The sequence below is a fragment of the Neolamprologus brichardi genome, chromosome 3, assembly GCF_056152115.1.
Source record: "Neolamprologus brichardi isolate AB-2024 chromosome 3, ASM5615211v1, whole genome shotgun sequence".
Lineage (NCBI taxonomy): Eukaryota > Metazoa > Chordata > Actinopteri > Cichliformes > Cichlidae > Neolamprologus > Neolamprologus brichardi.
This window is the reverse complement of record NC_142106.1, coordinates 29,266,915-29,279,261: the sequence shown is the minus strand read 5'-3', so window position 1 is coordinate 29,279,261 and position 12,347 is coordinate 29,266,915. Positions and strand designations below refer to the sequence as shown.

Below are 12,347 nucleotides of genomic sequence, written 5' to 3'. Positions count from 1 at the left end.
ATTGAGTTTTAATGTAATGAAATGTACTAAAGAAATAAAATTGTCATGGTCATTTATATTTAGATGTGTTCTGTACAGTGGTGGTTTTTGATATGGGCAATATAGGCAGTTTTCTAGGGAGGCATTGTGGTGGGGGCGGCATCATGTACTTCCTGAGACAACTGGGGAAGTACAGTCTTCCACAGGAGCTCCTAATCCAGTATTGTTTTGTTTTTTCAATCCTAATCTAGTTCTACACTGCAGTCATTGAGTCTGCCCTGTGCTCCTCCATCACAGTCTGGTGCGAAGCAGCCACTAAACAGAACAGGACTGCAGCGGACTTTACGGGCAGCAGAAAGGATCATTGGCGCCCCCCTGCCCTCCATCCAGGACCTGTACCTCTCAAGAACCAGGAAACGGGCAGGGAAAATCATCACAGACCCCTCACACCCTGGACACAGACTTTTTGACCTGCTGCCCTCTGGTAGACGGGACAGAAGCCTGCAAACCAGGACCACCCGACATAGGATCAGTTTCTTTCCCCTCGCCATCTCCCTCCTAAACAGTTGACCTGTCACACTGCTCCCTCTGCCAGACTGCAACTGCACCTGCACCTTATGTACATTCTGTAGTATTCATTCCACCTTATTTCATTTCTGTATTTTATGTATATAAGATTTAGATTGGTTATTTATGGTTGGTTTATACAGCTTTGTGTATGTTTGTGTATGCATGTGTACATGTATATATCCACACGTGTGTGTGTGTGTGTGTGTGTGTGTGTTAGTGATGGGATTTCTGGCTCTTTTTAGAGAACCGGCTCTTTCGGCTACGAACCGGATCTTCAGGTTGTTTTGTTGCTTTAATTAATTTATTATTAACAATAATATAAAATTATGCAGAAAAGGAATTACTAATGTAAAAAAAAGTGGTTTTATTTATATATGTTTATATATAAATATATACAGTGGCCCCTAGAGACAAAACATGTACAAACTCCAAAACACTAGCGATGTGTCGGTCGCGAACGAAATGGCTCTTAGAGCCAGATCTTTGACGTGAATGACGCGAGCCGGCTCCTTATCGCGAGCCATGGATTTTTTTTTTCTTTCTCTCACCCTCTCTCTCTCTCACACTTTTTTCCCGCTTCACTCGGGAGGGGTGGTAGTTACACTCACAGTAGCACAGGAACAGAGCGGGAGGGAGAGACAGAGAAAGAGAGCCAGGGACAACAACATCACATTAGAAAGGTATAGTAATCATCCACAACTATTTTTAGTTGCAGATGATAAAGGGTTCAGAAAGTTTATTCATGCAGGCCCATATGACAGAGAATATGCATGTTCTTTTTGTTTTCATATTTTAATTTATATTTATTTGTGTTGTGGTTTTCAGTGTTTTGTGTTGTTTCACTTTAAATTTGTTTAAAAGGAAGAAGCTGAAAATTGAAATAGTTAAAAGTTGAAATGTGAATAGTTCGTTTTTGTATTATATGATTTATTTATTACATTTTATGTGGAGTGAATAAATAAAAGTATATTTACGGTGGCCCCTAGAGACAAAGCACGTACAAACTTCAAAACACGTAAAAACTCAGAAGCACTTAAAAACAGACAACAGAAGTGCTCCAGGATGCTGGGCGCAGTGTTGAGCTTTTGTTACCTAGTGGCTACACAAGCCAGCAAGTACCAACGACCAGATTTGGTGCGTGGTAGTAACTAGTGATGTGTCCTGTGTGTCGAAGCGTCGAATCGTGTGTCGGGTAATCTCGGGGGCGTGTCTGTGAAGCGCGTATCGAGGCTTGCTTTGATTACGTATGCAGTGACGTTCGAGGCCTCGCGGGCAGCCCGTACCACGTGACTGATTCAGGGACTGGTTCACCGGTTCGCGCCAGATTCGAAATAAAATGGACAGAAAAACACAGCTGATTTCCCATCACACTGTGTTGTGGAATTGGATTACGTACGTGTTACATAGTTACTTGAGCATTTCTTCTTTGATGGAACCAGGAAGGAAGAGATTTTTTATTTTATTTTATCTCTCCTAATAAAGTATGCACACAGTAATAAATATCACAAATGATAAGCACCATAATATAAATAAACAACACTAAAGATCCTATAATCTGATTTCTGTCTTTTAGTTTATTAAAAAGTGAAGCGCCAAATACTAGTTTGTGTCATTATCCAGATGTACATAAGCATGATTACACAGGTACTAGCGGTTTTTGATTATCGATTAAAATCGATTCTAGCTTGGATAACGTGATATCGATTCATTAAAATCCTGAATCAATTTTTAATATAAATATTACTACATTTCAACCACCACCAAACAGCTAAAACAGTAAATGAGAGCAGGTACACCGATTCTGCACAAAGACGTAAACACAAAGCGCTGAGGAATCAGAATCAGTGAGATGTCGCCTTTCTCACCAGACAGCACGGACACGGTCGGGGCTGAAAGCCGACAGCTCACTGATTCTAATCTAAGGCATCTGCTGTGATGCTTACACATTAGATAAAGTCTCGAAAGTGTCAGCTTTCTTTTTATAGTTATAAAAATATGCAAATGTACTGATCTATGATCTGAATTATATTATTGACTGACTGTCTGAGGCTAACAGTTACACAAACATACCAAAACTCTGTCCTGATAGTTTCCACTTTCTCTTTTGTATCACACATACTGAGACAACATTCGGGATAAATAACCAAGAAAACAATTTATTCAGTTTAGAGGTTTACACATCATTATAATCACAGAGCCCGCTTCACTTGAATTGTCCACTTGATGGCGCAGTAGAGCAAATGAATCATCACAATGCTTCGAACCATGAGTCGACCAATTGGGTGGAAAGCTTCAGTTCATCATGAGGCTTCATTTCACCATCACTAGTAGTAATAGGTAAATGAACATTTTTTTAATATGAGTACTTGTGTATAAATACACAAACAATACACATATGCTTTCAATTGTGTAATTTAAGTGATCTAGGTAGCTCTGTTTTGGAAGTTCAGTTAAAGCTAGAAATGTGTTTTGGAGTTTGTACGTGTTTTGTCTCTAGGGGCCACCACATATATGTATATATAAACATATATAAATAAAACCACTTTTTTTTTACATCAGTAATTCCTTTTGTGCATAATTTTATATTATTGTTAATAATAAATTAATTAAAGCAACAAAACAACCTGAAGAGCCGGTTCTCTAAAAAGAGCCAGAAATCCCATCACTACTGGGAAGTGCCAGTGAGGCTCTCCTTCATATCCTCAAGGTGAGAACAGCTGTTAGCAATACCAGCCACTGTAACTTGTTCTCCATTTACTTGTATTATTATTAATAATATTATTATTTTGCTTTTCATGCTAAATAAGAGTGGGTCAAAGTTCAATTCACCAGGGATTAAATTACTCCTTATTCAGGATTTCTTAATTGTTATTCAAAACCTACTCCAGAGAGGCAGCGCAGAGCAAAAGCATATTGCAGTTGGGATACAAGTAGAAGCAGTAAAATCATATATTTATAAAGGCCTTCAAGAACTAGAATATGTAACAAAGTTAAAAGAAATAGTTTAAAAAATCAAATGAGAAAAAAAGCACAAATATACATGATAAAAATGCTGCTGTTACGGCCCTAGCAGGGCCTCCTCCTGAAGGTGCCTGTGTGGGAGTGTCCTTCAATCGCTTCTGCCTGAGGTACCACCTTTCCCTTTTACACAGCTGACTCTCGTCAGTAATTAAAAGTATTTAATCCCAGGGAAAGGTGAGCTCTGGGCCAGAGTGCCATGTGAGTGGTTACAGCTAGTGAGCTGTGTTATTGTGGTTTGCAGCTAGTGAGCTGCTCTCTTTCTTTTTGGCTTACGTTTTACTTTATTGACCAACGCCTGAGTTTTGTTTGTTTTCTTAAATGGTGATAGCGGCTTGTCCGTCTCTTTTAGTTGAGCTACTTTAATAAAACTCTTTAATTTTGCTACACTTGGAGCATAATTGCTCAGTAGTGTCATGTAGTCGGGGTAAGAGGTCAACTAACCCTGAGCTGCCGCTGGATGACAATTTCCCAGGTCCTCAAAATGACCTGCAGGGGGACAGACTGTGTATAAAACCACCAGTAAGACCCGCAACCCTGGCTAACAAACATGCCTGTACCGATGACTTGAGGAATCGTCTGCAAAGTGTTTCAGTAAGGCCCACTAGCTGCCTGCTGGGTTCTCCACATGTGATGGTTTCCGCTAAACTAGAGAAAATTCATGCTCAGAATTAATACATTTCCAAAAGTTCATATTTATGAAAGTCAGATATTTTATATTTATTTCTTCTATTCCAACAGTAAATCAGTTGGAGCATTCTAAACTCTTGATATTGCTTTTTGTGTCTTAAGCTGTTTGGGTGCACAGCAACCCTTTCATTTAAAATCTTGAAGAGTTTGTCCTTTTTTTGTGCTTTTCTAGCCGGGTGAAGATGCGATGCTAAACCTGGAGAAGCGGCCTCTCTCCTCCCCAGTGCTGCTTTTTGATGGGACAACCAGCATTGTTGCTGTAGGAAATATACCAGTGACCACTCTCCCCTTGGAGGATTTCTGGGAAGGAATGTTGGTGTAGATGGCATATTACTACACCTTGCACTTAACATACCCGAAATGTGTTGCAACGGTTCTCTCTATCATACAAACCGAGGTAATCACTGATGCCATCCATGATCAAGATGCCACTAGTGCATATAAGAAAGCAATAGCTGAGTGGAAGTCATTTTTTGAAAAATAAGTGAATACCAAGCAGAATTTTATCAGGCCATTTGCAGTTTGTTTAGTTTTGTAGTACGTTTGTACAATTTGTTCCTAATTTGCCTAGCAATGTCCTGAGAAACTGCTTTACTTATAATGCCTTACAAATGAAAGTTTTTTGTTGTTTTTTTTCTTAATGACACTTTACCTGAGGCAAGTTTAAGGCCAAAAATGTAATCACCTATAGATAGACAGATAGATAAATCTCCCTCCAAGGAGTGTTCTAGGAAAAAGGTCTTTAAGTTTTTTTGGATTTAATATCGATTAGGCTATATTTTAAGATAAGCCAACCTGAATCAAGAAACAAATGAATCATACTTCACTAATATTGAGTAGTTTTTCATAGTATTAGAACTATTTTTCTCATTGCAGTGCATTCATTTGCTGCAAGTAAGAATTCAAAACCTAAAAAAGACTGTAATTTAGCATATTTAACTTAGGAGAAGTTCAATTCATCAACTCTTCCAAAGCTGCTGCTGTCACTTCTGTTCATTCAGAAATCAGCTCAGTCGTTATCGCTACCTTATCTGAAGTAATTAACAAGCTAAGCACCCCCTCTCCATCTTCTGCTCAAAGACAAGGTCACAAGCTTTTCGAGCCGCCAAGCCCTACCTCAAATCTCAAATCCAGCATTCTTCTCTGTCAAAGCTTCAGCTCAAAGTCGAGCCACGTCGCTACCCGATCGAGGGTTCCCCTCATTCATCCATTAAGATTTCTGTTGTTTGCAACTTCTTTTGGTCTTTTCTCCTGCCATTCCTTCCGAATTGTCTGAGCTCATCCATTCCACACCATGGAGCGATGTTTGCTCTCCATGCGCTCGTCTTTGTCCTTTTCTCCTTCTCTCTCCCCAACCGGTCGTGGCAGATGGCCGCCCCTCCCTGAGCCTGGTTCTGCCGGAGGTTTCTTCCTGTTAAAAGGAAGATTTTCCTTCCCATTGTTGCCAAAGTGCTTGCTCATAGGGGGTCATATGATGGTTGGGTTTTCCTCTAGACATCATTGCAGGGTCTCAAGGCATCTGCCACTGTGGCTTGGTGCTGTATAAATAAGTCAAATTAAAAAATCCAATTATTCCGTTGATGTCTTTGACCTTCGTATCGCACACTACTGCTTCTAGGGGATGCCTTCTTAGGGGATCTGCCAGGCCTGGGAGCCATCGCCAGTCCCCTTCGAGGCCTTCCCCAAACCGCAGCTCAATTCATGTCCAAGCATTCACCTTTACCTACTAAAACGCTGTCAAACCTAAAATGAGGATGTGGGCCAAGCTAGTGAAGTTCAGCTTGTGCTTGTTTTCATTGTGCATGAGACATCATGACCCTCTCACTAATCTCAGTCAAATGTAGCGTCTAGTCCATACCTGGACCACAGATATGACTTTTAATTGTGACACTTTGAGGGGGTGTAAAATTGACTTAGTTAATAGAGCTTATATGTGTTTTTCAGCCCTAAATATATTATATATATATTTTTAAATGTGAACAAAAAACTATTTTCCTATTATATGTACTTACATATGCATATCAAACATACTACATTTATTTTAAAAAAGCAGGGGATTTCAAAGACATTGGATTTCATGCACTGATTGATTGTTTAATCTGCAGTTATGCAGTATGAAGCATTACATGTGCATGTACCAGTAAACTGTTAAGAGGGAATAAATGCATCAGTTTCTCCCATTTTTCAAACTTAACTTAATTAAAACTCCCTTCCTTGTTTAAAACTTCTTTAACTAGGATGAGAAACAAACATTTTATCAGTCCCTTATTCAAACTCTGAATTGTCCTGTTTTTAAAGCACTGAGAGGATTTACTAAGCTGTTCAACACTATGTCAGAATCAGAATACTTTAATAATCCCTAAAGAAATGATGTCTCAGTTCATTGTGCAGTCACAGTTATCAAAGTATCTGCTTCAAACTATTTTTTTTCATAAATATCTTTTATTTATAAATAGTTTTTATATTATATGTGGCATTTGATTTTCAGTTCTGTTACCACTCATAAAATAAACAAAATAGTGGACACAGGTTAATGTGATGACCAGCTCTGATATATCAAATGTGAACAGTTATACACCATCGTGTTGTGGTTTTGCATGGCTTTGCTGCAAAAAATATCTGTGAGTGTACTGCACCCTGCAGCATCAGGTGTTGCTCATTGTTTTGTGTAGTTACAGTGTCAGTTAACAAGTCCAATTGGTGACAAACGAAAGCACAGCCAAAGTGCAGCAAGAGAGCAGGTGGAAAAACACACAGCAAGGGCATCGTGAGGTCCCGGTGACAAGTGTGATTTCTTTTTGAGAACATGGACGGTCAGTCAAGCTTACTTTATATCAAATACAATTAAAGGGTACAAATGTGCATTTAAAGGAAATGTTTTATTAGCTTCTGATTAATTGAAAAACCTGAATGAATCAATTCATTGTTACAAAAATCCCTTGAAAGGGGCAGACTTGGTATTGGGGACACCTGGATGTTTTCAGTAGTCTGAGGGTCTTTTTGTCTGCTGTGAACAGTCAGTGTGATGTGGTGTAGAAACCACGTATGTGTACTCTCTCTTTCTCTGTTGAGTCTCCATGATGCACAAGAGTGCATGACAAAGACCCATGTATCTCTGGGCATGCAGCCTCTCTTTCTCTCTCGATATCTTGATGGTAACATACATTATAACTGTATCTGTACTTCTGTGCTCAGGTGCTCTCCTCCTTTATACACTTTTATTTTAAGTGTATTTCCCTCCTTCATTAGGTAGAAATAATCTGCAAAATCAGCAAACGGGTGTTTTAGAGTGGCCAGTCTGGCAAAGATGTGATAAAAAATTAGCAAACCATCAAATTCAAGTCAGTTTAAAGAACTCAGACATGAACTGGAACCTCTGGATCTTAAAGTACTCAAACAATAGCAGAGGCAACAAAACTTAGTGCATCTCTTTAGTTTTTGGTGTTGGTGTCATTTCAACATAATGTGGCTTCTGTAGCAGCAATTTCACGTCCTGTGCAGTGAAGTTCAAAGCTAATATGAAATTAAAATTAAAATTTTATTTGTCACACACACACACACACACACACAACCATACACAGTATGACATGGGGGTGAAATGCTTGTAGCTGTGCAATGCCCGACCATTAAATACAGTATTTACAATTTACAGGTTACCACAAAAATTTACAAATTAACTTAGAAATTTACAGTAAAAAAATGTGCAAATAGCAGAAAGAGATTATAAAGATTATAAATTATAGGAAGTGTGCATAAAGAAAAACCAGAGTGCGTGTGGTGATGTGATGTGTGTGGGAGAGTCCAGTCCTACACCTGGCTCAGGGCCCGAATAGCCTGGGGGAAGAAGCTCCTCCTCATTCTCTCTGTTTTGGCTTTAAGGGAGCGGAAGCACTTCCCAGACCTCAACAGTGAGAAGAGTCCATTGTTGGGATGGGAGAGGTCCATCATAATCTTCCTAGCTTTGGACTTGCACCGCTTGGTGTAGATGGACAGCAGGTCAGGGAGCTCTGATTGAATGATGCGTTCGGCTGAGTGCACCACTCTTTGCAGATCTCCTCTGTCCTGCTTGGTGCTGTTCCCAAACCAGGTGCAGATGTTTGCCGTCAGGACGCTTTCGATGGTGCAGCAGTAAAAGTTCTTGAGCACCTTCAGTAGCAGATGGAAGTCTCTGTCTAAAGAACGGAGAAAACAGAGGGTGACTTTGACTTTGAAAGGCTCTCTTGTAGTGACCTTGGTTTTGAATATGAAAATGAATGTAACTATTGATTAAAGTCAGAAAAGGAAGCACTGAAAACAGGAACATGCTTTACATAACATAATGCAAAACAAGCTAAAAAGAGAACGAGAGGGGAAAAAAGAAAAGGATTCATTCATCCAGTTTCTTCCGCTTATCCAAATCAGGGTTATAGTGAGGCTGGAGCCTATCCCAGCTGTCATAGGGCAACAGACGGGACAGGTCACCAAACTCTCATAGGGGTAAAAACAAATTAGCTATTTAACTACAAAGACATAATTTATTCATCAAGTTAATGATGCCAGCTGTAATTGAATCTGAATCTGATTGAAAATGTTGTTTTGATTTGGAGCTTTATAAAAAATTGAATTGAATTGAGGGATAATAGACAAAGAATGTTGACCATGGAGTTGTTAGGCAAGAGAAAAGAGGAAGACCACAGAAAAGATCCGTGGCTGGACAGTAGTGAAGGAGGACATGCAGAGAGTTGGTATAACAGAGGATGAAGCTAGGGTTAGGGTTAGCGCGAGATAGTGATCCGCTTAGGTGACCCCTAAAGGGAACAGGTGCTTGAAGAAGATTTCAAATACGTAACACATCCTTTTTCAGTATTTATAATTCGATAATACTTTTAATTATAGTATTCTAGAACAGTAATACCATTTTTCTAAAGTTTTGACCTCCTCTTTTGCTAATCACAAATTTACTACAAGCATATTTAACTTTGCGTTACAATTTAGTGCTGGTCAAGATTTTTACATAAAAAAATTAAAGAAAAATTGTGTTTTTTTTATATTACTAAATTTCGATATGCACAATAGTTCTCTCATCCAAGTTTGTAAAAACAAAAAGAAAAAAACTATGAGGTCATCATAGCTCATCACTTTAGTTTGCTGCTGAGAAGCAAGTCCAACAGGTGCAGAAACAAAACAAAAGGCGCAGTCACAACGTTCACAGGATCTGAGTAGTCGTGTGTCTCTGCGCTGATTTTGCTTTCAAAAACATGGACGGTAAGTTGCAGTTATAATCATGTATTGATAATTAACAAAAACATGGGAAACAGAAAGGAAGAAACTTCTCTCCATCCAACTGAAAGTGATTGTTTTTCTCAGTCAAGGTTATCTACTCCACTCAATACCTAAAGTAGTTGTGTAAACATTACCTAATATATTTAAGGGTGTAAATCTGAATATTATAGCAGAATAATACAGAGTATATGCTTGCTAGACTTAATAATTCTAAATTATTTGGTTGGTATCCACCATCTGAACAGCTAGATCTGAACTGTACACAACAGTCAAACAAATGAACATTCTTTCTACTGTACCACTGTATTTTTAAGCCAATTACTGACTGGTTTGTGAACTTCATGCAGTTTTATTTACATTTAAAAGAACGCAGACACGTCCATCATTTTCAGCTATAGCCTGTATATGTTGTCATAAATGTTTTATTTGACTTTACTGTTCATTTTTGTTGCACTGTTTAGACAGAGTAATAGATAAATAACTGACACCAAATCATTACTGTTTTATAGAGTCAGCAAGAAGGATTGTGGTCCTGGGAAAAACTGGAGCTGGAAAGAGCAGTATTGCCAACACCCTGTGTGGAGAGCCTGCGTTTAAAGTAAATCATATGCCCAATTCTGGAACAAGTGAATGTCAAACAAAGTTCATGTCAGTCAGTGGAAGAATGGTACTCTTTATTGACACTCCTGGATTTTTTGACACAGACAGACCTGAGGAGGAGATGAAGTCTGAAATAGTGAGGTGTATCACAGAATGTGCTCCTGGTCCTCATGTTTTTCTCATTGTGCTTAAAATGGAGAAATACACAGAGCATGAAAAGGCTGTAATAGACAAAATTAATCAATATTTCTCAGATGAAGCACTTAGATTTACTATAATAATCTTTACTCATGGTGACCAGCTTCCTGAGGGAATGAAGATCGAAGAGTTTGTGAATGAAAGTGAAGCTCTGGGCGATCTGGTCAAGAAGTGTGGGAGCCGCTGCCACGTCATTGATAACAAATACTGGAAGAACAACCACGGAGATGAATACAGGAACAACCGGTATCAGGTGGGAGAATTACTCAAAACCATTGACAAGATTATTGAGGCAAACAAAGGAGGCTACTTCACCAATGACATGCTGCAACAAGTGAAGAGAGATATTCAAAAAGAGGAAGGTCGCATCAAACAGTCATCTCCAAACATTACGGAAAAGGAAACTGCAACAAAGGCAAAACAATCTGTGTTTGACAATCTGATGTTTAAAGCTGCAGGAGTTACAACAGGAGCTCTACTGGGTGCATTCCTTGGTGGAGCGATAAAACTTATGAAAGAAGAAAGAAGTCTAGGTTTAGCAGTAGGAGTAGCATTAGGAACAGCAGCAGGAGTCGCTGCAGCAAAAGGAATGATGTCAGATGCAGCAACAGCATCTGACACATCTGTCACAGTTCCGACTGGGTCTGCAGAGCCAGCAGCTGAATAGCATCAGTAACATTGGTTTGAAACAGATAATAGAGCTGACACACAAACTACAGCACTAAACCAATTTTTTTAAAGGTATAAAAGGAGTTAGAAATTAAATATCTGAATTTTTGCATCCTCTGTTAAGCTCTCAATAAAGTACCTTTAAAATCCACAGATGTACAGGATCAGCATATATTACCAGGAAACTACTCACATTCCCTTTTACAAGCTGCCATCAGAGATTCATTATTAAAATTATAGAACAGGAAATTTTAGAATCTTTTTGTTCATCATGATTGGATTTCTGTATTTGCACAGCATAAAGCTTCTTAAGAGTTTTTGTTGAATGCTTACTGTTAACATATAAATGAAGTAACGTATGCTTAATATAATGTGTGATTTTTCCCATTATGCTAATACAGTCTTTATGTTCCAGTTTATATTTCAAACTTTACCCATGAATATGTCCATTACTCCAGCTTGAAAAAATCTCTTACATTTTTACATTAATAGATCTATAACTTTCAAATAACTTTTGCTTCTGTTTTGTGACGGTTTCTTTGTTACAAATGTTCACTAATAAAACAACTAATTTTATCACATTTAACCAAGTGTCTTGAATTTTTCATGACAGATTTAATTTATTAGCTGAATAGCCTCATGTTAATGATGAGCAGTAACTAACAGATTCAGTTACTTACATTTCAATTAAATAATTCATCTGTTATTTTCTTTTAAAAAACAGATATCAGCTTTAGTCAACTTTACTGTAACCTCAATTTAATGCTTTTAAGTGTTGCTCACGTTGCCAGACTGCTATCAAAGTTTCACACATTGAAAAATGCAACAACAAATGAGACTAAATAATCAAAACAAAATGCAGACTGTGGTATTCTAGGAATATCGATCGAAACTTTGAAAAAATTATATATAGTTCACAAAACAAGAGAATCTATGCAGTCAGTAGCATTAAAGAAAAGTGTGAAGGCCTATATAAAAATAATTCATAAACAGTGGTCCCTCGCTATATCGCAGTTCAGCTTGCGTCCTGATTTGCTGTAGACCATTGTCAATCAATCTCGTGCCGTGTCTCCTGTACAGCACACAATGTGTTGAGCTTGTCAAATTTACATAAATCTTCGATCACTAGCAGTGTGACACTGAAGTGCTGTATTGTATGTTTGTAAGTTTTCTCCCCAACAAACACAACAATGTCGACAAAACATCGTCACGGTGGACTTCTTTTTATACAAGGTTTGAACTTTGAGAGTGTTTAAACAAGAGAGAAAAGTGTGAAAATGTCCATGCCTGTCTGAGAAAAGTGTATAAAGTGTGTAGTGAGGGGTTTTAAAGCCTTACAACATCTGTAATAATTATAAAAA

General features: G+C 38.3%; 1 protein-coding gene across 1 annotated transcript; it reads left to right on the top strand.

Annotated features, from left to right (window-relative positions):
* The first annotated feature begins 8,415 nt into the window (after positions 1-8,415).
* LOC102799953 (GTPase IMAP family member 7-like) lies at positions 8,416-10,984 on the top strand. Its single transcript, XM_087836075.1, has 2 exons — positions 8,416-8,427; positions 10,031-10,984. Exons 1-2 carry the CDS (start codon positions 8,416-8,418, stop codon positions 10,982-10,984), a joined length of 966 nt encoding a protein of 321 aa, XP_087692201.1.
* The last annotated feature ends 1,363 nt before the right edge of the window (positions 10,985-12,347 follow it).